The following is a 22,240-nucleotide window of genomic DNA, read 5'->3' as shown; positions in this document are numbered from 1 at the left end:
GATGATTTTTGCTTCTTGTAGTTTCGAAGAGCACACCTTTTAGCCGTCTTCAGTTGTCGCAGTTCAGTCGTGATCCAGGGGATTCGCGTATTTCCACTGCTAGAGCGTTTTGGAACGTGGCGATCGATGACATAATTCAGAATGTGTGAGAAGGTATCAGCAGCGGCGTTAGGATTTGATAGATCAAGCTCAGATACCCAGTCGATAGTTGCCAGAATGTGAGAGATGTCGTCGAAGTTAGCGTTTTTAAAGTCGAGGTAGAAGGTCGCTAGTTTTCCTACTGTAGCGTTCAGCCTAGTTATTTCAAGTGATGCCAGTAGAGCAGGGTGATGTGGGACTACTTTAACTAGCGGTGCAGTTCGATGAACGGTAAACGAGATCCATCATTGGCAAAGCAAAGGTCCAGCGTACGACCATATTCGTTCACCACGCCGTTAATCTGGCGCAAGGTCGCTGTACTCAAGGAGTCCAATATGATGTTTGAAGGCGCCGAAAAAGTAGAGCAGGCAGGGTCCGGATACAGAAAGCTACCATGGTGAGAGCACCACTTCAAACCGGGCATATTGAAGTCGCCAATGACAAGTAAGTCATCTTCTGGAGCGCAGAAAGAACTAACTTCGACGATGCAGCGAGAAAACGACTCAGCGAGGGCAACATCTCTTGAGCGATCGGGTGGCAGGTACAGTACACATACGTACAGTTTCCGGTCTACGAGGTCAAAGCGAATCCACACAAGTTCCAGATCGCACCAGGATTTGTTGTCGATGAGTTGCGCTGGGAGATTCGACTTCACGGCAAGTAGCACCCCGCCTCCACTGGACTTTTTGCTGTTACGGGAACTGCGGTCACAGCGGCACACTGCGTAATCAGGGCCAAAGATCTGACTTGATAGTGTGCGGTCATTCAGCCGTGTTTCCGTGAAGGCGATGATGTCATAGCAGGAACACGAAGTTGCGAGCAGGTAGTCGGTCAGGCAGGAATCAATACCCCCGACATTCTGGTAGTAAAGGGTTACGGAATCTAAAGGACCCGGAGCGGATTTGAAGAAACGTGCACTGGAAGGTTGAATATCATCAGGCACAGGAATCAGGGGTACTATACTAGCCTGAATTCACAGGCTGGAGAACCCCTTCGCCGCAGACGAACTCAGAGCCGGGACGACTGATGACGCTGGCTGGAATCAGCGCGACTGAGTCGAAGGGCTCAGGGGTCTCCAAAGTGCCTAGCTCGTTGCGTCCCGGTGCAGAAACTCCAGAATGGTTGGAGATATTCTCGTTAGGCGGAAGGTTGCCGAAGTAATACTGGTTGGAGTCAGCGCTATTGGTACGACTGGAAACCGAAAAAGCGTCACGCGGTGGGAAAGTTCCAAAGGAAAACTTATACTTGCCTGTCGGTGCAGGCTGGAGAACCTCGTCGCCCCAATCGAACTCAGGGCCGGGACGACTGATGCCGCTGGCAGGAAAACAGCGCGACTGAGTCGAAGGGCTCAGAGGTCTCCGAAAGGCCTGATACGTTGCGTCCCGGTGCGGAAAATCCAAATAGGTAAAGATAGCGATAGAGAGAGCGCTGATTTATAGATTTGACAAAAAAGGATTTTTTTCAGATTCCTTATTTAACTTTCATTTTATTAGAAATGAATTTAAAGTAAATATTAATTTTTCAATTTTGTAGAGTCTCATTGCATCAATGTTTTGCCACCCATAGACGCTGCATTCGACAAGCACCGCTTCTTGTGCTTACTGAAAGTTCCATTATCTCCAAAATGTTTCTGACAAACGGGACATTCGAAAGGTTTCTCGCCGGTATGAGTTCTAAAATGAAAGTTACAAGTTGAACACTTAAACCCAACTTTTGTTTCCTGATGTGATATGTTCTTACCTTCGGTGAATCTTTAGGACATCTTTGCGTGCGAAGCTTTTGTCGCAAAACTCACACGGAAAAATTTTTCCCCTTCTGTGTATCGTCATATGATTTTTAAGAGAACTAATATTTTTATAAAATCTATTATCTGTGCAGATTGAGCACTTGTACTTCCGTTCAGTGTTGTGATGGGCGTCATCGTGTTGCTGTAACCTCTGTTTAGTCTGGAACCTCTTTTCGCATATTTTACATTCAAATTTATCCGTATGCAAAGCTTTGTGCAAATATAATAGTCTTTTAGTGATGAATTTCTCCTGACACACGTTACATTCAAAGTAGGGATAATTTTTTGAGTGACAGTCTTCGATGTGTTGGCCAAGTTCCCGGTGTGTAGGAAAAATTACGCTGCAAACGGAGCACTCGATTGATACATTGTTTGATTGTCGTGATGGTTGGGGAGGATTTCCTTTATGTACTTGGGAACGATGCGTACACAGGGTATAATAAGTTTTAAATTCTTTGTTACATTCGGTACAAACATGAGGATTACGTCCTTCATGAACTTTTTCCATGTGATGTTTTAGATCGAGCAGCCTGCGGAAACTTTCGCCACATGTAGCACAAACGTGTGGTTTCTGGTTGTTGTGTATTAACATATGCCGTTCGAGACTGAAATTAGTGGTAAATGATTGGTTGCAGATGCTACAGGTTAGTTTTTTATTCAGATGATGTATACGTATATGGGTTGTGAGCTTTGTACTGTAGCGAAATGAAGCCCCGCAGTGTTCGCATAATATGCTCCTAACGATATGTTTACTGTAAGGTTTCACATTATGTTTTACATTGTGAACTGCCATCTCGTGACGCCTCATGTTTACATTATGAACGAAACGATACGGACAAAAATTACATTTATGTGGGCGTTCAGATTTATCGTGTTTGGCCAAATGACGATTGTATGATCCAATTGTTAGACAGTCCTCGTTGCACTCTTCGCATCGGTAGTCAGTTATGGTTGCATGTTGAGCCGTGAGGTGTTCGTTCAACGCATTTGCATCCGGCCACACCTTTTGACAGATATAACACTTTTTTGCTAATAAAAGTGTCAAATTATCTGAATCTGTTTCATTAGATTCCAGATACTTTTTGCGTAAAGTTCTCCTGAATGCTCCATTTTTGTACCTTTTTGGGCGTTTATCATTAATTGAATCCTTTTTGGTATCTGATCCGTCAGAAAGTGTAGTGTCATTTTCTACCATCTCAATCAGGCTATCTTCAGAATCATAGTTCAACTCTGTTTCACTTTCTGATTTGTTTTCATCTTCCATTCTTTCATCATCCATGGACTCAGAAAGTAACTCTTCGGAATCGGAAATCGTCTGATAAATCGTTGCCTCATCTTTTACTAGAAACTCCAACTCCTGGGCGGTGATATGGTTTTTAAGTTCCTGAAAGCATCGATCGGCGTCGAGAAAACTTGACAATATTACCTTGCAGATATCGATGCGTGCAAAGCAGCATTCGCAAATAAAATTAAAATAACTCGAATCATTTACATCGATGTTCATCGTTTCCATAATGAACGATGATATGTCGTCCTTTCCTATATGGCCACTCTTCGGCAAAGATTTCGTAATTGGATGGAATCGAAGACACATACGGCAGCATACAATCTGTACTTTTTTGCTTTTGCTGAAAAAAAAAAGATATTTTTAACGCCTGAATCGCAAAAATTTGATATTTATTTCAAATAATGAAAGGATGCAAAAAACATACGTCTGGATTAAAAATTAATAGAAATTTAACAGTTGTATGATTCTTTCGAGTAGAATAAAAATTTGGAACACTTGCCAGACCTGTGATATCGAGAATACCATCGAACATATAATCGCAAATTGTTCAAAATATGATGAAATTTGAAAACAGTTGGACTTTCGAACAACATAAACTTTGTACTGAATAACAATGCCAAAAATGAGGATAACATTAAGCTTGCAGGGGAGGAATGACCTTATACGTTAAAATCTCCTTTAAATAAAATTGATAAAAATAAATAAAATTAGGTATCCTACCTGTTGACAAACAACGATGGTTCTTGGTAGTCATTTGTAGCAGCACAGAAATGAGATTCACAAATCTGATGGATAGTATTTTTCCCGAAATTGACGGCGCCGAGTATTTCACATCCCACCTGAATGGCTTCGGACCATCGTTCCGCCAGTTTCGGATTGCTGGGGAATGGAACGAGGGTAGCTGCCGGCGTTCTGCAAGTCGGTACAATGCACGGCATATTGCTACGGCAAACCAGAACAGGAAAAGAATAAAGTTTTGTGTATTCAAACACTTTGTAACTTCGTACAATTATTTTCAGTAACCTACACCTACCTCATCTGAATTTATGATATTTTATTTCAAATAAACTTTTAACAACGACGAAAACACGCACTTGCTCTGCGCGGCAGATTGGAAACATACACTCAAAAGAAAAAGAAACGTAAAATTTCTCTGAAAGCTAAAGTAGATTTTTTAAAGCTCCTTCCCGGATCGGAGCGCGTCTGGAAATCGGACCGATTACTGTCAAAGGAAAAGCTTGTCAGATCGAAAACGTTCGATTTTCCGGGCCATTTCGCTGCTGCTAAACGCAACGTCGAAGACAAGCCTGACAGTTCAAATCGGCCGAGAATTTCGCCGCGTCAATTCGGTCAAAAAAAACTGACCGAATCCCAACCAAATCTGGACCGATTTGAACTGTCAGGTTTTTGTCTTCGACGCTGCGAGATATGAAAATAATAATAAAGTTAACGAAAAAAAATAAAATTTGAATTTAGAGAAACGGTCCATTGGTAAACGAGATACAGCAATGCAAAGCCAAAATTGGGTGTCTTTATTGAAGTAAGAGTTTTTTTTTCTACCGGACGTTCCGGGATAGCGGCCAAAACTTCCTTTGGACCACCAAAAATTTATACATTTATAAATAGATTTATTATTGACAATTTCAAATATTATAAAATCAGCATCATGTCCCGCTTTTTATTGAATGTCCCGCTTTTTCCTTAAAATGTCCCACTTTTTTATCTTGTCAAACTTTTACAAAGTTCAATAACTTACACTAAAAAATCAAACTTTAACCTCAATTTGAATTTATTGGTTCAACACAGAAAAGCTTTCAAAACCTTTTTGTCTTAAAATAAACCGCATTCATATAAGACAATACTGAATAAATCTTATGTTCTTAGCATTACAGAAAGATTCTTATTCATTTAACCGTTCTTGGAGCACGTTCAACCAATTCAATGTAAATAACTTTAAAATGAAGAAAATTCTGTTTAAGTTGCTTCCAAATGATTATAGATAGTAATTTTTCGCCAGAATCTTAAAACAAATTTGAAATAATTTTTTATTACACAATGGTTTTCTACGCGTTATCAAATCCGCCGTTTACATGTAGGACTTAAAATATTTTCTCTAATTCGTGAGATCCGTGGAAATGAAACGTGATTATGGCAAAACCCAGGGAAAATAGAAGTGATGTAATAGAAAACTGAACAAAATCAATCCGCGTGAAAAAAAAACTTAGTGTACTTTCTAAGAACAACGTTGGATGATGATTGCAATCCACTGCAACCATGCATGGATATAATTGAGCTGTTTTTAATTTAAAAAAAAATTTAAAGTAAAGAGTTCCTCAAATGTCCCGCTTTTTTAGGCAGTGTCCCGCTTTTTTTCTGAATGTGTCTGGGAAGTCCATGATCATTGAATTTCCCTGATTATGAAAATATGCCTGATTTTTGCGAATGTGATGAAAATGGGTAGTAAAGAACTGGATTAGGTACCATTGCTGAAGTTAAAAAGTGAAAATGTGGCTGGATGAAAGCAATCGAAAGATTCCCTTTAATTGTCATCACTTTGAGCAAAATTTCCGTTACTCTGATTTTGCCTGGTTTTTAATTCACCAGTTCCCTGATTTTTTTTTAAAATTATGGCAACCCTGCCTACGAGAATTTTTCATGTATGCACATAATCCACTGCATAATCTTCAACTTATTTTATATTTATATTTTTTGAACCTATAGGGATAGCGCAACATGAAAACATTAAATAGCGTGTTTCTCGAAAGAAGCCTTTATGCACTTTACAGTGCTTATACTGCTTTAGCTCTGAAGCCTCAATAGAAATCAATGATTTGTAGATATGACAGAAAATGATTTTTTTCACATTCCTTTAATTTTAAAATTTCTAAAATGATTTAAAATTAAAATAGTAACATATTTATCCATCTTGCAGCAGGACCTTACTGCATCAAAATTTCAACACCCATCGACGCTGCATTCGATAAGCATCGCTTCTTGTGCTTACTGAAAGTTCCATCATCTCCAAAACGTTTCTGACAAACGGGACATTCGAAAGGTTTCTCACCGGTATGAGTTCTAAAATGAAAGTTACATGTTGAATACTTCAAGCCAATTTATGTTTCCTGATGTAATATATTCTTACCTTCGGTGAACCTTTAGGATATCTTTGCGTGCAAAGGTTTTGTCGCAAAACTCACACGGAAAAATTTTTCCCCTTCTGTGTACCGACATATGATTTCTAAAAGAACTAAGATTTTTAAAAAATCTATCTGTGCAGGTTAAGCACTTGTACTTCCGCTCAGTGTTGTGATGGGCGTCATTGTGTAACTGTAGCCTCTGATTAGTCTGGAACCTCTTTTCGCAAATTTTACATTCAAATTTATCCGTATGCAAAGCTTTGTGCGGATATAACAGTCTTTTAGTCATGAATTTCTGCTGACATACGTCACATTCAACATAGGGGTAATCTTCTGAGTGGTAGTCTTCGATGTGTTGACCAAGTTCCCGGTGTGTAGGAAAATTTACTTTACAAATCGAGCACTCGATTGGTATATTGGTTTGTTGCGAACGATTTGAACTTCGTGCTGGTTTTCCTTTATGTACTTGGGAACGATGCGTACACAGGGTATAATAAGTTTTGAATTCTTTGTTACATTCGGTACAAACATGAGGATTGCGTCCTTCATGAACTTTTTCCATGTGATGTTTCAGATTGAGCAGCCTGCGGAAACTTTCGCCACATGTAGCACAAACGTGTGGTTTCTGGTTGTTGTGTATTAACATATGGCGTTCGAGACTGGAATTAGTAGTAAATGATCGGTTGCAGATGCTACAGGTTAGTTTTTTATTCAAATGATGTATACGTATATGGGCTGTGAGCTTTGTTCTGTAGGGGAACGAAGCCCCGCAGTGTTCGCATAATATGCTCCTAACGATAGGTTTACTGTAGGGTTTCACATTATGTTTTACATTGTGAACTGTCATCTCGTGACGCTTCATGGTTTGAGTATGGGAGAAACGATTCGGACAGAAGTTACATTTGTGCGGGCGTTCAGATTTATCGTGCTTAGCCAGATGGCGATTGTATGTTCCAATTCTTAGACAGTCCTCGTTGCACTCTCCGCATCGATAGTCAGTTATAGTTGCATGTTGAGCCGTAAGGTGTTCGTTCAACGCATTTGCATCCGGCCAAACCTTTTGACAGATATAGCACTTTTTTGCTAGTAAAAGTGTCAAATTTTCTGAATCTGTTTTATTAGATTCCATATACTTTTTGCGTAAAGTTCTCCTGAATGCTCCATTTTTGTACCTTTTTGGGCGTTTATCATTAATTGAATCCTTTTTGGTATCTGATCCGTCAGAATCAGAATTTGTAGTGCCATTTGCTACCATCTCATTCAGGCTATCTTCAGAATCATAGTTCAACTCTGTTTCACTTTCTGATTTGTTTTCTTCTTCCATTTTTTCATCATACATGGGCTCAGAAAGTAACTCTTCGGAATCGGAAATCGTCTGATAAATAGTTGCCTCATCTTTTACTAGAAACTCCAACTCGTGAGCGGCGATATGGTTTTTAAGTTCCTGAAAGCATTGATCGGCGTCGAGAAAACTTGACAATATCACCTTGCAAATATCGAGGCGTGCAAAGCAGCATTCGCAAATAAAATTAAAATAACTCGAATCATTTACATCGATGTTCATCGTTTCCATAATGAATGAGGATACGTCGTCCTTTCCTGTATGGCCACTCTTGGGTATAGATTTCGAAATTGGATGGAATCGAAGACACATACGGCAGCATACAATTTGTACTGTTCTGTTTTTGCTGAAAAAAAAAATTTAATGCCTACATTGCTCAATTTTATATTTCAAAGAATAAACTGATGAAAAAAACACGTTTATAGATTAAAATTTAACGATTGTATTTCTTCGAGTAGAATAAAAATTCGGTACCTACCTGTTGACAAATAACGATGGTTCTTGGTAGTCATTAGTTGCAGCACAGAAATGAGATTCACAAATCTGATGGATGGTATTTTTCCCGGAATTGACGGCGCCGAGTATTTCACATCCCACCTGAATGGCTTCGGACCATCGTTCCGCCAGTTTCGGATTGCTGGGGAATGGAACGAGGGTAGCTGCCGGCGTTTTGCAAGTCGGTACAATGCACGGCATATTGCTAAGGCAAACGAGAACAGTAAAAGTTTTTTTTTTTTTTTTTTTTTTCTGGGAATTTAACATTTTCATGTCATTCACGCTCGAAATTAATTAACCAATTATCGTTAAAAAGTAACCATTTTCACACCTTTCCACGTTAAGTGATTTTTTGGTTTCTTCCATAGAAGTCATTTTTTGACTTCTCTTGAGAAGTGGAAATATGGTTACTTTTTAACCGCAAGAAGTTATGGAGGAAAGGTGGGAAAATGGTTATTTTTCAACCTAATCGCAAAATGGAAGATATCGAGATAAAAATTTAGAAAAAAATACTAGCTTTTAAATTTCTATATTTTCTATCTTGTTGGTTAAACATGCTTGTTTCCGGTAGTGTTTATTTTGATGTTTTTCATTTGTTTTGAAATTAAAAAATCGTGATAGACAATACATAAAAATATATGAATATTAGAAGTATTCAGAATCTTTTTCGGTTCCTCTTCCACATTTTCTGCTTTGAACATATAATCCAGGGTTCTACCATTTTAAGCGTCGCGTCCACACCCTCGGTCTGCTTGAGAAAACCGACCTACGCTTATAGGCAATCCTAGCCTGGCCATGGCGGCATCGCCTCCTTATTAGCAATATTCTTGCCCCGGTGCTGGAACACCAGAATGAGTCGACCATGTTCCACCTTCTCATATTTCAACGACACTCCCGTCTTCATAAAGTTCGGTTTGATGCACATCTGGTCCCGCCCGACTCTCCGGTAATCGGCAATGAGAATTCCTGTTTCCAAAACTTTGTTTCCCGATTCTTGAGCAGCGGCTTTCGGACGATCTTGTTCGCATCCGACTTGATGTGGACCATCCGCTGTGTCACGAAGCTGATCTGCTCCGACGGGAGCTTTTTGGGGTGGCGTATTCCTTCATTTTTGACCGGTTTACACTGCCGGATAAGGCAAAAATTAAATTGACACGTTTTATTTGTTGTGAATAAGAACAGGATCATTGCCCGTCAAAAGTTACCTGTTCGCTTTTCGGCTTCTTAGCGCTAAATGCATCGGGGATGGTCCTTGCTTTTTGGGTTGTCCGACCCGCCCCAGCTCCATCAGAATAAGGAGAACGATCGGGACCAATTTTTGTGGCAATAGGTGCGCTCGTTCCGGTAATAAATTAGTACTCCCGCGCAAGACGTCACGTTTAAGTTTCACCGGAACTGAATCCGGACTCTTGCGGATTCTTCCAACTGGTGCACTGCAATTTTGTTTAATTTTTAGAATGGGTTTTTTTGGAAAAGTTTGTGATAAAACAATTACCTTTCAGAATCTCTCCACGCACACCCGAACCACAGGTATATATTTATTTGGAATTTTATTCTATCCGTGCGAAAAAAAGATTTTGCGAAACGCGTTCGGTTTGCTTCACGTAACTTTCAAAATGGCGATGAAAAAACTTCAAGCTTTTCAACCGTTTAATGGTTAATGCACGAAAACTTCCAAAATGGTTAAATTTCTTCATTGAAAAATTCTTAAAAAATAACCATATTGATAGTTTTTTAGCAAAAACCATAAAATGGTTTTTCTTTAACCATAAATGGTTAAATAAAATCGAGCGTGAATTCTTCCCTATTTGCACTCTTAAATTTCGGACAGGAGTTTTGTGGTTTCTAGGAAGTTTAATACTTTTTCCTCTTCGTCTGGGCAATTTGAGAGTATTTGCCGTAAGCTGTTGGCTAGTCGGCAAGCCACTCTGTGTACATCATATGTTGAGCAGTCCGCCAATATATGTTTCACAGAAGCTACGCAGCTGCATGAGGGGCAAATGGGGGGTTCTTCTCTATCTAAAAGATATCCCTGAGTGAGCCTGGTATGGCCGATTCGTAGTCGCGTTAGGGCAATTCTTTCTTTGGGGTTTTTTCGGTCGATCCATTTGCGGGGGCAGTTTTTCACTTCCCTGAGTTTAGCTGTTTGATTTGCTGACCAGTCTCTCTCCCAGGCGAGAGAGATTTTGTTAGAGATTATTGAAGAGGCTTTTCGTGGGCGATGCCACATGAATAAAAATGATGGCTACAAAGGATTATGGCAAGACACACCCACACTTCCCCAAACCAGCGTGTACTCACCGCATTTTCGCCGAATGGATCCCACTGTACGGCACCTCGCCTGCCCGGCATGCGTCCGCCGCCTTTCGACCGAGCGCCGATCGGGTGGCACCTCGTGCCTCTTCCGCTATTCGGCCGCCCTACGCCTGGGGCCGATTGGTGGCGCTGTCGCTGCTGGTCGGCCGCCCTACGCCTGGGGCCGATTGGTGGCGCTGTTGCTGCTGGTCGGCCGCCCTACGCCTGGGGCCGATTGGTGGCGCTGTTGCTGCTGGTCGGCCGCCCTACGCCTGGGGCCGATTGGTGGCGCTGTTGCTGCTGGTCGGCCGCCCTACGCCTGGGGCCGATTGGTGGCGCTGTTGCTGCTGGTCGGCCGCCCTACGCCTGGGGCCGATTGCTGGCGCTGTTGCTGTTGCTTTCCCTTGTGGACCCTTTCTGCCGGAAGACCTCCACTTTTCTTCACGGCAGAGTCCCGGGGCCTCCGAGTTTTGTTGTGCTGCTCGGCGATTCGGAGTGCCGATTGGCAGCACTGCGGGAACTGTGGCCCTACGCCTGTGGCGCCTCCTGGGGTCTACCAGGGGGCTGCTGGTCTTGGTTGATTCGTGCCTCCGTCCTACACTTGTGGCGCCTCCTGGGGTCTACCAGGGGGCTGCTGATTTTCTTCGGCTCGCCCGAAATTGCCGCACCGGAAGGCAGTTGAGGTGAGGGGAGAAAAAGAGCCGCAGCGTGGTTGTGCGGCTCTTTTTGTTTTTTCCTGTCCACCTCTTCTGGCCGGCTTGTCTCGTCGATAGGTTTCTTTTTCTTTTCTTCGGCCAAATCTATTGAAGGTGTACCTTCCGGCTCGTCTGGCACGCGCTCTGGAGTGGATTTCTGCTTTTTCCGGCAAATCCGCGAACGCAACCCCACTTCCCGATTTTTTTAGCGGCACTTTTTCCGTCTGTTCACGGCGGTGCTAGGAACGAAATGGCGGATCTGTTCCGCGTGGCCCGTTTGACAGCTCTTGTTGCACGCTGCGTTTCCTTTCCTCATTTTTGGGTGCTCTTGACATAAAATTTCACGCTTGGCGTATTTTAACCAATTTTGGTTTAATAATAACAACACGCTGATTTTTCTCTATATGGGGATGGGTTTTTATGTGTTAGTTTGCCAATCGCTCGTATCGTGAAATATTTTTAGGACTAATAACTTAGCTATAAGCTTAAATGCAACAAGATGTCACGGTAAGCGTCCTGTTGCGGGATGGGTACAGATGGTGGGGTTAGGTTGGCACCTATAGAAGCCAGGCGGTCGGCAGATTCGTTGCCGGGTATGCCGGCGTGACCGGGAATCCAAACCAAGGTAGCACCTCTCTTTAAGGCCTCGTGTGATATGGAAGATATCCAGGGGTGTTTTATGCTGCCCTTGGCGACTGCTTTCAGCACACTTGCTGAGTCGGAAAAGATGGTTGTAGAGGTTGGCTGATTTGGAATATTTTGAAGGGCATTCAATAGAGCGTATGCTTCGGCGCTGAAGACGGAGCACTGAGATGGTAGGGCAAGGCTACGCTTGTTGAGAGGATCCTCAATGCCACAGCCGACTTGACCGTCAATGGTTTTGGAGCCGTCAGTGAATATGTGAGTCGTTGTCCTGTATTTTCTGTCAACTAGTTCGTGGAAAAAAGGTAGTACGGTGCAGGAGGGTTGGCCGGCTTTGATTTTGAGGGATAGGGAGAAGTCAATGGGTGGAGTTTTTTCAGTCCAATATCGAAACGGAGGTTTTCTTCTAGGACAAACAGATGGAAGGGAGCAGTTAATGAGATTTTGGAGTATGGTGTTGGTGCGAGTAACTAGGGGAGCGTCGCTGTTGCCTCCAATGGCGAGCCAACGGACTGATTTAGAGGTAAGGTGCTTGGCAACCAGATAGTTGAAAGGAAGTTGGCCGCATTCGGCCATGATCGATACGATGGGGCTTGTTACAAACGCGGAACCAACTGTTCGGATGCATCCGTTGTATAAAGGTTCAAGTTTGTGGTAGAGCCGAGGGCCGGATCTACTGATGAGACCCAGATCATGTAGTGCTGATGGGAGTAACCATCCATGGACAAATTTAATAAGGGAGTCTCGATTTGCATGACTTGGGGTTTTACTTAGGATACGGAGTAGGTTGAGTTTGTTCTTGCTGTTCTTTCTAATTTGGTTGAGATGAGTTGAAAATGTTAGTCGGTCGTCAATCCAAACACCCAATAAACGGAAGGAATGGACGAAGGGGATGGACTGGTTGAATAGTTTCAGGGGAGGGAGTTTTTTGAGTTTTTTCCTATTAGGACCAAGGTGAAGGAGTTTAGATTTATCAGGGGAGAATCGGAAACCTATTTTCGGTGCCCAAATGGCAATTTTGTCTAAGGCTGTTTGTAGCCTGATTCGTGTTAGGCGGGCAAATGCAGATATCGAGATGAGCAGGATATCATCCGCGTAAACAAGGATCTTGATGTTTTCAGGAATGATTTTGAAAATGGAGTTTATGGCAATCAGAAAGAGGGTAGGGGAGATTACTGATCCCTGCGGGACCCCTGTAGGCATTTGTCTTGGGCTGGAGAGAGAGTTGTTGACTAGAACCTGGATAGTGCGATTGGTTAGAAAGCTTTGGATATATTGATATAATTTACCAGAAATTCCCCAGTCTCGCAGGGAGGTGAGTATGGTGTTATGTTCGACGCAATCAAAAGCTTTGGATAGGTCCAACGATAGGAGTTCAATGTGTTGACTTCGACTTAAGGCATCATCCAGAATGCACTCAAGGAGGCATAGATAGTCATCGGTTGATCGGCCGGGACGGAAAGCGTATTGACGGTCGTCTAAGAGTAGTTTTTGATCTATAATGGTGTTGAGGCGGTGATTGACTAGTCTTTCCATGATTTTCCCAGAGCAGTCAATCAAAGTGATAGGGCGATAACTGTCGATGTTACTTGGATCTTTTTGGGGCTTGGGAATAGGGACAACAAGGCCGCGTTTCCAGTTATCAGGTATCGAACCATCATTCCAGATTTGGTTGATTATATTTAAAAATGTTGTTTTGGCGGATAGGGGCAGGTTTTTGAGAAATGGGTACCCGATATCGTCGGGCCCAGAAGATAGACCCTTGACTTTATGAAGGGCCGTGTTGAGTTCATCTAGGGTGAAGTCGGAGTTGTAGGAACAGCTGAGAGAAAGATGTAGAGAATATGGGGGGGTTTCTTCGGGAGGAGTTGGATTTTGATTGACAGTGTTTGTAGAGGAGAAATGTTTGCAGAAGGCTTCGGCCAGAAGGAGTGGGTCGTTGGTGTAGTTTTGGTTAAGGAGTAAATGGAACTGATTTTTGCGGGGTTCTCCGTTAAGGGTTTTAATTTTGCTCCAAAGGACTTTGGAGGGAGTGTTGGGGTGAATTTCTTCAGTAAACTTAAGCCAACAATTGTTTTTTGCGGTCCGAACTGCGGACCTGGCTTCCGCCCTGGCATTTTTGAAAGATGTTAAAGCAGTCTGTTTATTGGGATGGTCATTAGGAATACGTCTTAAAAGTCGAAGGGCCTTCCTTCGTTTTTTCAGGGCTTCCCGAACTTCAGGCCCCCACCATGGGACCGAGGTTTTGCCTGGTGTTCCGCTTGACCGGGGAATAAATTTGGAACCCGCTTCCAATAGGATGTTGTTGAATTGTTCGAGGGAAATAGAATTGTTAACGGAGATAAATCTTTCAATATGGGTTTGATAGTCATCCCAGTTGGCTTCGTTGTAACGCCAGCGAGGCCTTGTGGCAGCTACAGGGGAGGGGTGTTGCAAATTAATTAAGAGGGGAAAGTGGTCACTCCCACCGTTGTCTTCTAGAGCTTTCCAGCCGAATTTAGGCCCGAGAGACCAGGATACTATGCTTAAATCAATAGCTGACGTGTTGCCCGTGCGGGGACATAAACGTGTAGGGGAGCCATTATTGAGGATGGTTAGGCATTTAGTTTGGGCAAAGTCCTCGATGAACTCACCCTTTCGGTCAACGTTTTTACTCCCCCACTCAGTAGAGTGGGCGTTAAAATCACCAAGTAGGATGAAAGGGGTTGGTATTTGTGGGATCAGATCTTCAAAGCCCTTGGTGTAGTCTTCGTATGATAGTGACGGCGAAGCATATAGGGAAACTACGGAGATTTTGATGGGGGCTTCGAGACGAACACAGATAGTGTTGAGGGGGGAATTTATGTTGACAAAAGAATATGGGAATCCATTTTTTATTCCGAGGCCGACGCCTCTGCTGTAGGGGTTCGAGGGATTTTTATGTGACAAAAAGTGGTAGCCGTTAATTATGTTAGTTGGTATTGTTGAATGTGGGGCGAGGGTTTCTTGAACAGCGAGAATTATTGGGGAGTATTTGGAGACAAGTAATTGGATTTCAGGTAATCGGGTTCTGAGACCAAAGATGTTCCACTGTAGAGCGAAGTTGGTTGTAGTTTTTTGTGTTGGGCTATTGCGATTATTGTGGGTCATGATGAGTAATAGAATTAAAGTGGTAGGCAGAAGTATTTAAAATAGTGGAAAAATCTGGAGCTATAGTAGGAAGTTATATCTATGGTTGGTTGGACTTACCGGCCTTTAGGAAGAAAGATGGATTTACCGTTGGGGTCGGATGGGTGTTTTGTCGGTTATGGTCAACAGTCGGGTCTTTAGCTGGTAGATTGGCATTGTTCGGTCTCCGTTGACGTTTCTTTTTGGGGCGATTCAGAATTTTACTGTCATCTTGTGGATTGGTTTCTGTCCCGGGGGGAGAATCGTCTGAAGAGGTTTTCCAGAAACGCTTGGTGATTGAGGCCTTACTTATGGTAGAGTTGTTGCTTTCCATGCTGGTGTCACTTTCGGAACTGCATTGAGATTCGTTGGTTCGTTCTTTCTCTTTAACGAGTTGGGAAAAAGTAGCGATTTGAGCAGTGAGGAATGCCACTTGTCTTCGTAGTTCGGCGATTTCCCGATCCTTGGCGTCGACGGAAGAGCTGGAACTGGCTTGGCTGAGTCGCTGTTGTATGGAGCTGGTCTGGTTTTGGCGGGATCTATATTCCTTTACGGCGTCGTTATGGGAAATCCCACGGTCAGTCCTAATTTTGATAATGTCCTGTTCACCGACGAAAACGGGGCAAACGCGGCTTGTGGTGGGGTGAGGATTTTGGCAGTTAATACAGTTTGGGGTCAGCTTACAGTTTGTGTGGATTTTTTGTTCTCCGCAGATCAGGCAAACCGGGGCATTCTTGCAGTGTTTTTTGGTATGCCCAAAATTACCGCACTGCATACACATCATAGGGCGAGGGTAGTATTGGCGAGTTGGGGTTCGAATGAAGCCGAATCTAATGTGGGTTGGAGCTGTAGTGCCTTGAATAGTAAGAACGAACGTGTCCGTGGGGGTCTCCTTTCCGTCCACTTTCCGCAGGAATCTGTAGACATTGATGACCCCTTGGCTGGCAAGGTCGCCCGCAAGCTGTTGATTTGATACACCGGCGACCTCTTTGCATGTAACAATACATTTACATGTGTTGAGGGTTGGATGTAAGGTGATATTAATCGGAGTGGAATCAATTAGTTCGTTGACGGCAAGTAGTTTCTCCACTTGTTTCGGTGACCTAACTTTCAGCAGGTATAGGATTCCCCTTTGTCGTAGGGATGCCCACCAACGATTTGACCAACAGCGCGTTCAACGGTTTTTGATATGATAAAAGGGTACGCAGGCAATTTGGCTGTGGTAGCGGGTTTCAGTAGGAGAAACTGCATTTCCCCGTGTTCGCCTTTCGGGTCCATCCAATTTGGTATTCTTCTTTGATTAGAGTTGCTGGGAAGTGGGTCTAAGCCCCAAGGAGGGGGGTTGTCCCCCATGATTCGGAAACACTAATCACTGAATTACTGATCACAGTTCTTATTCACTAGAAAAAATCCTTTAATTAGGATGTCTGTGATAGAGACGATTAGAAAAACGCGGCGGTAAGGTTATTCAACGACGATGATTTGCACTGAGGAGAAAGCGTCCTGTCTCAACGGCGGTTCGAGTTGAATTGAACAGTAAAAGTATAAATTTTTGTGTTTTTATAATGCTTCGTAACTTTGTACACTTATTTATTGTGCATTTATTTTTTTAGAAACGTCGTTGGTTGACTGACCATACAATCTAGTACATCATTTTCCTTTGTCGCTTCGGACAGTCTGGACCAAGGTGTGTATATATAGGAAATGTTACCGTATTTCAAATTCCCGATTCAACCATTTTGGCTTTGCAAATGCGGAACTCATGGAGTTTGTTTACCAACAAACCACAGAAAAGCTGAGCAAATAATCTTGTGTTTGTAAACAAACTCATTGAGCGCTCGCTTGCTCCTCCCTACACTCACTGTGAAAGTCGGAGAACCTTGTGTTTCTAAAAACCTCGGTCCGGACTTCCGACAAGGAAAAATGAAGTACTAGATTGTCGAAAGTCGGTGATCTGCTGCTCAGCAGGGGTGCCAGGTGGTTTCGTCAAAAATCAGGACAACGCGAAGTTAAAAATCAGGATTTTTCAGGACATCTCTTGATTTATGAAAATTATAAGGATTTCTGCTTAGATTGCATAAATAAAGGCGCAGTACATGTGCTGTAAACGCCTTGATTTATGCAACAACAATACGCAGCTTGTTGGCTGGCCAGTAGTTCATATCGAAAAACACCATTTAAATATCATCTGAGCCGAAAATTACCATCTGTTAAATGGGATTAACTATTTAAGGTAAGGGTAGGGTCTAACACTTTCAAAAAATCGATTTTTTTATTTTTTTAATTTCTTATTGCAAAACATTTTAAGAATGTTGTGTCAAATTTTCAAGTCAATTGAAGCAAAACTGTAGAAGTTATAGGCCTTTATCTCCTCCTATCTAATAATGCAAGAAAGCAAGAGCAGAAACTTCAAACGCGTTTTTCTCGAAAGCACATTTTTAAAGTCCGTCGACATCGTCATTTGAAAACTACTTATCCGATTCTTTTCAAATTTGGAACATATTTTCTACATATAAAATACCAGACCCCAACGTTTTTCTTTTTTGATTTTTTTTACTTTGGGGAGATTTTAGAGGTAAAAAATGGCGGATTTTTAAGTGAAAAATCGTAGTTTTTACTTCAAACAGCCACAAAAATTTCAAAAAAATATTTTTAAGTTAAATAAAAACGTTGGGGTCCAGAAAAACATCTATTAAAAATATTTTGCTCTGATTTTTTGACTTCAGATGATTCTGTGCTGAGATACAGTGTCCACCGCAAATCCTGTTTTCTAAAAGGCATCCTCGAAAGTGCTCCGTCACCGGCTCATTTTTCAATATTTTTCTACGAAAAAATTACTAAATGTTCTTTTAACAATGCTTTGTATAATGCAAAAAATTTGAATACATTTGTTTGAACGATAGCTCTAGAAAAAAATCGTGAAAATGGTGTTTTTTTATACCCGTCAGACCCTACCCCCCCCCCCCCCTCCCCCTTAATAACCTATTTATTCGATTTTCTCATAGTTTAACTACAAACTCGATCATATTTACGAGGTTTTTATGAAAATCAGGACAAATCAGGACATTTTAGTGGCAAACTTTCAAAAATCAGGACAACTCGAGGGTTTTTGAAAAATCAGGACGGTCTCTCGAAAATCAGGACAAATCCTGATAAATCAGGACACCTGGCACCTCTGCTGCTCAGTCTTCCAACGGCGTTTCTAAAAATTTAATTTAAACGCTTGATGCTCGGTGAGACTAATCGCCGTTCATAGTACTTTGAAATATACATATAATATTATATAAACATTATCCATGTACAATGATCGTCGTGTTCCTTTTTGTCTGGACGTCATCTGACTCAGATAACCGTTCAAGAAGTGCGAAAACTTATTCCAAAGCCGTTAACTTTTATTATTTTGACTGCCCCAGTTTTTTTTTGCCCCAGTACTGGGAAAATAAAAGAAGTGAAATTTCGCCCAGTCAAAAGTAACTCTAATTGTATTTATTTACCAATAAATTAAAGCCGTCTATTTTAGTGAGGCATTTGTTTAATCATTTATGAGTTCATATAAATACGATTACGCCTTAACGAAAACTGAGCATTTAAAAAGTGGCTTTGTAACTTTTGAACGGCGCAACAGATGGCACTGCTTCTAGTCAATTTTAAACGAATTTTCTTTTATGATAGCATCTCGATTTTAACACACTTTTCTGAAGAGCTTTTGTTCGAGTTTGTACGTCTGGTCTTTGTATTTTTTTGCAATAAACACTTAGCCATGAAGCCTCAATAGATGTAGATAATTTATAGATTTGACAAACAAAATGTATATTTTTTTTCACATTTCTTTAACTTAAATTTTTTTAGAAATGATATAAAATTAAAGCAGGTACTAATTTATCAATCTTGCAGAACCTCATTGCATCAATGTTCCGCCACTAATCGACGCTGCATTCGACAAGCATCGCTTCTTGTGCTTACAGAAAGTTCCATCATCTCCGAAACGTTTCTGACAAACGGGACATTCGAAAGGTTTCTCGCCGGTATGAGTTCTGAAATGAAAGTTACATGTTGAACACTTCAAGCCACCTTTGTTTCCTTATGTAATGTTCTTACCTTCGGTGAGTTCTTAGAGAATATTGGCGTGCGAAGGTTTTGTCGCAAAACTCACAGGGAAAAATTTTCCCCCTTCTGTGTACCCTCATATGATTTTCGAAAGAACTAATATGTTTAAAAGACTTATCCGTGCAGATTGAGCACTCGTACTTCCGTTCAAAGTTGTGATGGGTATCATCGTGTTGCTGTAGCCTCTGATTAGTCGGGAATCTCTTTTCGCAAATTTTACATTCAAATCTATCCGTATGCAGAGGTTTGTGCAAATATAACTGTCTTTTAGTCATGAATTTCTGCTGACATACGTCACATTCAACGTAGGGGTAATCTTCTGAGTGATAGTCTTCGATGTGTTGACCAAGTTCCCGGTGTGTAGGATACAATACTTTGCAAAGGGAGCACACAATGGGCATATTTGATTGCTGAACACGCCGGGATGGGTTGGGAAGTTTCCCTTTATGTATTCGGGAACGATGCATATACAGAGCATCATAAGTTTGGAATTCTTTGTCACATTCGGTACAAACATGAGGATTGCGTCCTTCGTGAACTTTTTCCATGTGATGTTTCAGATTCAGCAGCCTTCGGAAACTTTCGCCACATGTCCCACAAACGTGTGGTTTCTGATTGTTGTGTATTAACATATGCCTTTCGAGACTGTAATTAGTAGTAAATGATCGGTTGCAGATGCTACAAGTTAGTTTTTTATTCAAATGATGTATACGTATATGGGCTGTGAGCCTTGTTTTGTAAGGAAATGAAGCCCCGCAGTGTTCGCATAATATGCTTCTAACGATAGGTTTACTGTAGGGTTTCACATTATGTTTTACATTATGAACTGCCATCTCGTGACGTCTCATGTTTACATTATGAACGAAACGATACGGACAAAAATTACATTTATGTGGGCGTTCAGATTTATCATGTTTGGCCAAATGACGATTGTATGATCCAATTGTTAGACAGTCCTCGTTGCACTCTTCGCATCGGTAGTCAGTTATGGTTGCATGTTGAGCCGTGAGGTGTTCGTTCAACGCATTTGAATCCGGCCATGCTTTTTGACAGAGATAACATTTTTTTGCTAGTAAAAATTTCAAATTATCTGAATCTGTTTCATTAGATTCCAGATACTTTTTGCGTAAAGTTCTCCTGAATGCTCCATTTTTGTACCTTTTTGGGCGTTTATCATTAATTGAATCCTTTTTGGTATCTGATCCGCCAGAAAGTGTAGTGTCATTTTCAACCATCTCAATAAGGCTATCTTCAGAATCATAGTTCAACTCTGTTTCACTTTCTGATTTGTTTTCATCATCCATTCTTTCATCATCCATGGGCTCAGAAAGTAACTCTTCGGAATCAGAAATCGTCTGATAAATCGTTGTCTCATCTTTTACTAGAAACTCCAACTCCTGGGCGGTTATATGGGTTTTAAGCTCCTGAAAGCATCGATTGGCGTCGACAAAATTTGACAATATCACTTTGCAGATATCGAGGCGTGCCAAGCAGAATTCGCAAATAAAATTGAAATAATTCGAATCATTTAGATCGATGTTCATCGTTTCCATAATGAACGAGGATATGTTGTCCTTTCCTAAATAGCCATTCTTCGGCATAGATTTCGTAATTGTATGGAATCGAAGACACATACGACAGCATACAATCTGTACTTTTTTGCTTTTGCTGAAACAATAATTTTTTTAATGCCTTCATAAAATTTAATATTACTTTTAAAATATGAACGTTTGAAAAAACATGCGTATAAATTAAAAATTAATAGAAATTTAACAATAATTGTATGATTATTTGCAATAGAATAGAAATAAAATGCATACCTGTTGCAAAACAACGATGGTTCTTGGTAGTCATTAGTGGCGGCACAAAAATGAGATTCACAAATCTGACGGACAGTATTTTTCTCGGCATTGGCGGCGCCTAGCATTTCACATCCCACCTGAATGGCTTCGGACCATCGTTCCGCCAGCTTCGGATTGCTGGGGAATGGAATGAGGGTTGCGGCTGGCGTTTCGCAAGTCGGTACAATGCACGGCATATTGCTACGCCAAACCAGAACCGGAAAAGAATAAGTTTTCATGTAGGTATATGTATAAACGCTTCGTAACTTCGTACAATTATTTTCAGTTACCTACCTCGCCTGAATTCCTGATATTAGTTATTTTAAATATACCGCATCAACGTTCAAAAACTTTCAACAACGACGAAAACACCGCGGGGCAGATGGTAAATAAACACTCAAAATAAAAGGAAACGCGAAACTTACCTGAAAGTTCAAGTAGATTTTTTAAATTTGATTTTGAACCTTTTGACCTCATAAAGGTTCTAAAGGACGTACAAACGCTTCAATATACCTCACTGTCAGTCTTCTCCATTCCATCTTCATCTCATCAATGACTCGCATGTCACCACCACCCTCTGCACGAAGTTCCTATTACCAAAGTCACTATAGTACCACCATCACCATCAGCGGTATGAAATTAATTTTTTTTAAATTTTCTATTTTTTTTTTTCATTATGGGGGACTTTTGGCACGGACCTATGTGATCCATAAAGCCAAGGTTAAATTTTCTAATTTCATCGAGTTAAAATTTGTTCGGTTCTATATTATTAAATATATTGCTTAACTTTCACGAAAAAACTTGATTTTGAAGTAAATGATGTTAACGTGTAAACCAAGGTTGTTATTATATATACACACACCTTGATGTAAACCTTTGATGCGTCAAAATTAAAGCCCTAAAATAAAAGTGCGGCAGACTGTCACCGCGGAGTTCCAATCGAACTGTCAAAAGTCGTTCCAATCCGCCTTGCCAGGTAAATTTTTTGACGTTTCGGAGTTAGGACAAATGTATGGTCGTTTTCAAAAGCTTTCCAAAAGCTCCCTAACTAATCGAAACTTTTCTATGGAGGACATGGTGTCGCTAGTGTTTGCTTAATAACTCCCATCGAGCATAACCATTTTTACCATTTCAAATTCGTGGCAAGTATTGCGATCTGTGTGTTTGTGACTTTCAATTTTTCAATTGAAATTAATCAAGAATGCAGCAATGGAGCAAAACGGAAAGAACCACTTCATTTTTATTTTAACAATTGACACAACGGAGAACAAATTAAATAATATTCACAAAACGAAAATCAACTTCACAATCTGCGACACAGTTGCAC

The 22,240-nt window shown here is 41.2% G+C and overlaps 3 protein-coding genes across 5 annotated transcripts; all 3 read right to left on the bottom strand.

Annotated features, from left to right (window-relative positions):
* Nucleotides 1-1,593: 1,593 nt before the first annotated feature.
* On the bottom strand, nucleotides 1,594-4,431 carry LOC129744735 (zinc finger protein ZFP2-like). Of its 2 annotated transcripts, none has more exons than XM_055737418.1 (4): nucleotides 4,246-4,431; nucleotides 3,933-4,154; nucleotides 1,879-3,552; nucleotides 1,594-1,811 (listed from the first exon to the last, which is right to left on the bottom strand). In XM_055737418.1, exons 1-4 carry the CDS (start codon nucleotides 4,248-4,250, stop codon nucleotides 1,676-1,678), a joined length of 2,037 nt encoding a protein of 678 aa, XP_055593393.1. In that variant the 5' UTR covers nucleotides 4,251-4,431; the 3' UTR covers nucleotides 1,594-1,675. The 2 variants fall into 2 exon arrangements, with proteins under 2 accessions (XP_055593393.1, XP_055593394.1); XM_055737419.1 differs by having other exon boundaries at nucleotides 4,236-4,333.
* Nucleotides 4,432-4,710: 279 nt separating this feature from the next.
* Nucleotides 4,711-21,326, bottom strand: LOC129743077 (uncharacterized). Its single transcript, XM_055735022.1, has 12 exons — nucleotides 21,208-21,326; nucleotides 20,893-21,114; nucleotides 19,064-20,740; nucleotides 18,865-18,999; nucleotides 15,047-15,597; nucleotides 14,287-14,601; nucleotides 13,108-14,232; nucleotides 11,683-12,519; nucleotides 8,976-9,269; nucleotides 8,170-8,413; nucleotides 6,355-8,037; nucleotides 4,711-6,287 (listed from the first exon to the last, which is right to left on the bottom strand). Exons 2-12 carry the CDS (start codon nucleotides 21,108-21,110, stop codon nucleotides 6,152-6,154), a joined length of 7,215 nt encoding a protein of 2,404 aa, XP_055590997.1. The 5' UTR covers nucleotides 21,111-21,114; nucleotides 21,208-21,326; the 3' UTR covers nucleotides 4,711-6,151.
* Nucleotides 8,481-13,433, bottom strand: LOC129744736 (uncharacterized). 2 transcript variants are annotated; one of them, XM_055737421.1, is made up of 3 exons: nucleotides 9,682-13,433; nucleotides 9,392-9,619; nucleotides 8,481-9,311 (listed from the first exon to the last, which is right to left on the bottom strand). In XM_055737421.1, the coding sequence occupies exon 1, from the start codon at nucleotides 13,352-13,354 to the stop codon at nucleotides 11,654-11,656; it is 1,701 nt and encodes a 566-aa protein (XP_055593396.1). In that variant the 5' UTR covers nucleotides 13,355-13,433; the 3' UTR covers nucleotides 8,481-9,311; nucleotides 9,392-9,619; nucleotides 9,682-11,653. The 2 variants fall into 2 exon arrangements, with proteins under 2 accessions (XP_055593396.1, XP_055593395.1); XM_055737420.1 differs by having other exon boundaries at nucleotides 9,392-13,433.
* Nucleotides 21,327-22,240: the final 914 nt, after the last annotated feature.

This window comes from Uranotaenia lowii, chromosome 2, assembly GCF_029784155.1.
Source record: "Uranotaenia lowii strain MFRU-FL chromosome 2, ASM2978415v1, whole genome shotgun sequence".
NCBI lineage: Eukaryota > Metazoa > Arthropoda > Insecta > Diptera > Culicidae > Uranotaenia > Uranotaenia lowii.
Note: the sequence above shows the minus strand (reverse complement) of the source record. Positions and strands in the feature narration are given on the sequence as shown.

Excerpts from the sequence above, each read along its gene's own strand:
- LOC129743077 (XM_055735022.1), bottom strand. The coding sequence starts at position 21,110 with ATGCCGTGCATTGTACCGACTTGCGAAACGCCAGCCGCAACCCTCATT. Across the intron at positions 15,598-18,864 it reads GGCGGAACATTGATGCAATG|CCGCGTTTGCCCCGTTTTCG; the intron begins AGGTTCTGCAAG and ends CCCCACCACAAG. Across the intron at positions 6,288-6,354 it reads ATCCTAAAGGTTCACCGAAG|AACTCATACCGGTGAGAAAC; the intron begins GTAAGAATATAT and ends CTTTCATTTTAG.
- LOC129744735 (XM_055737418.1), bottom strand. Across the intron at positions 3,553-3,932 it reads CCATCGTTGTTTGTCAACAG|CAAAAGCAAAAAAGTACAGA; the intron begins GTAGGATACCTA and ends TTTTTTTTTCAG. Across the intron at positions 1,812-1,878 it reads GTCCTAAAGATTCACCGAAG|AACTCATACCGGCGAGAAAC; the intron begins GTAAGAACATAT and ends CTTTCATTTTAG.
- LOC129744736 (XM_055737420.1), bottom strand. The coding sequence starts at position 13,354 with ATGGAAAGACTAGTCAATCACCGCCTCAACACCATTATAGATCAAAAA.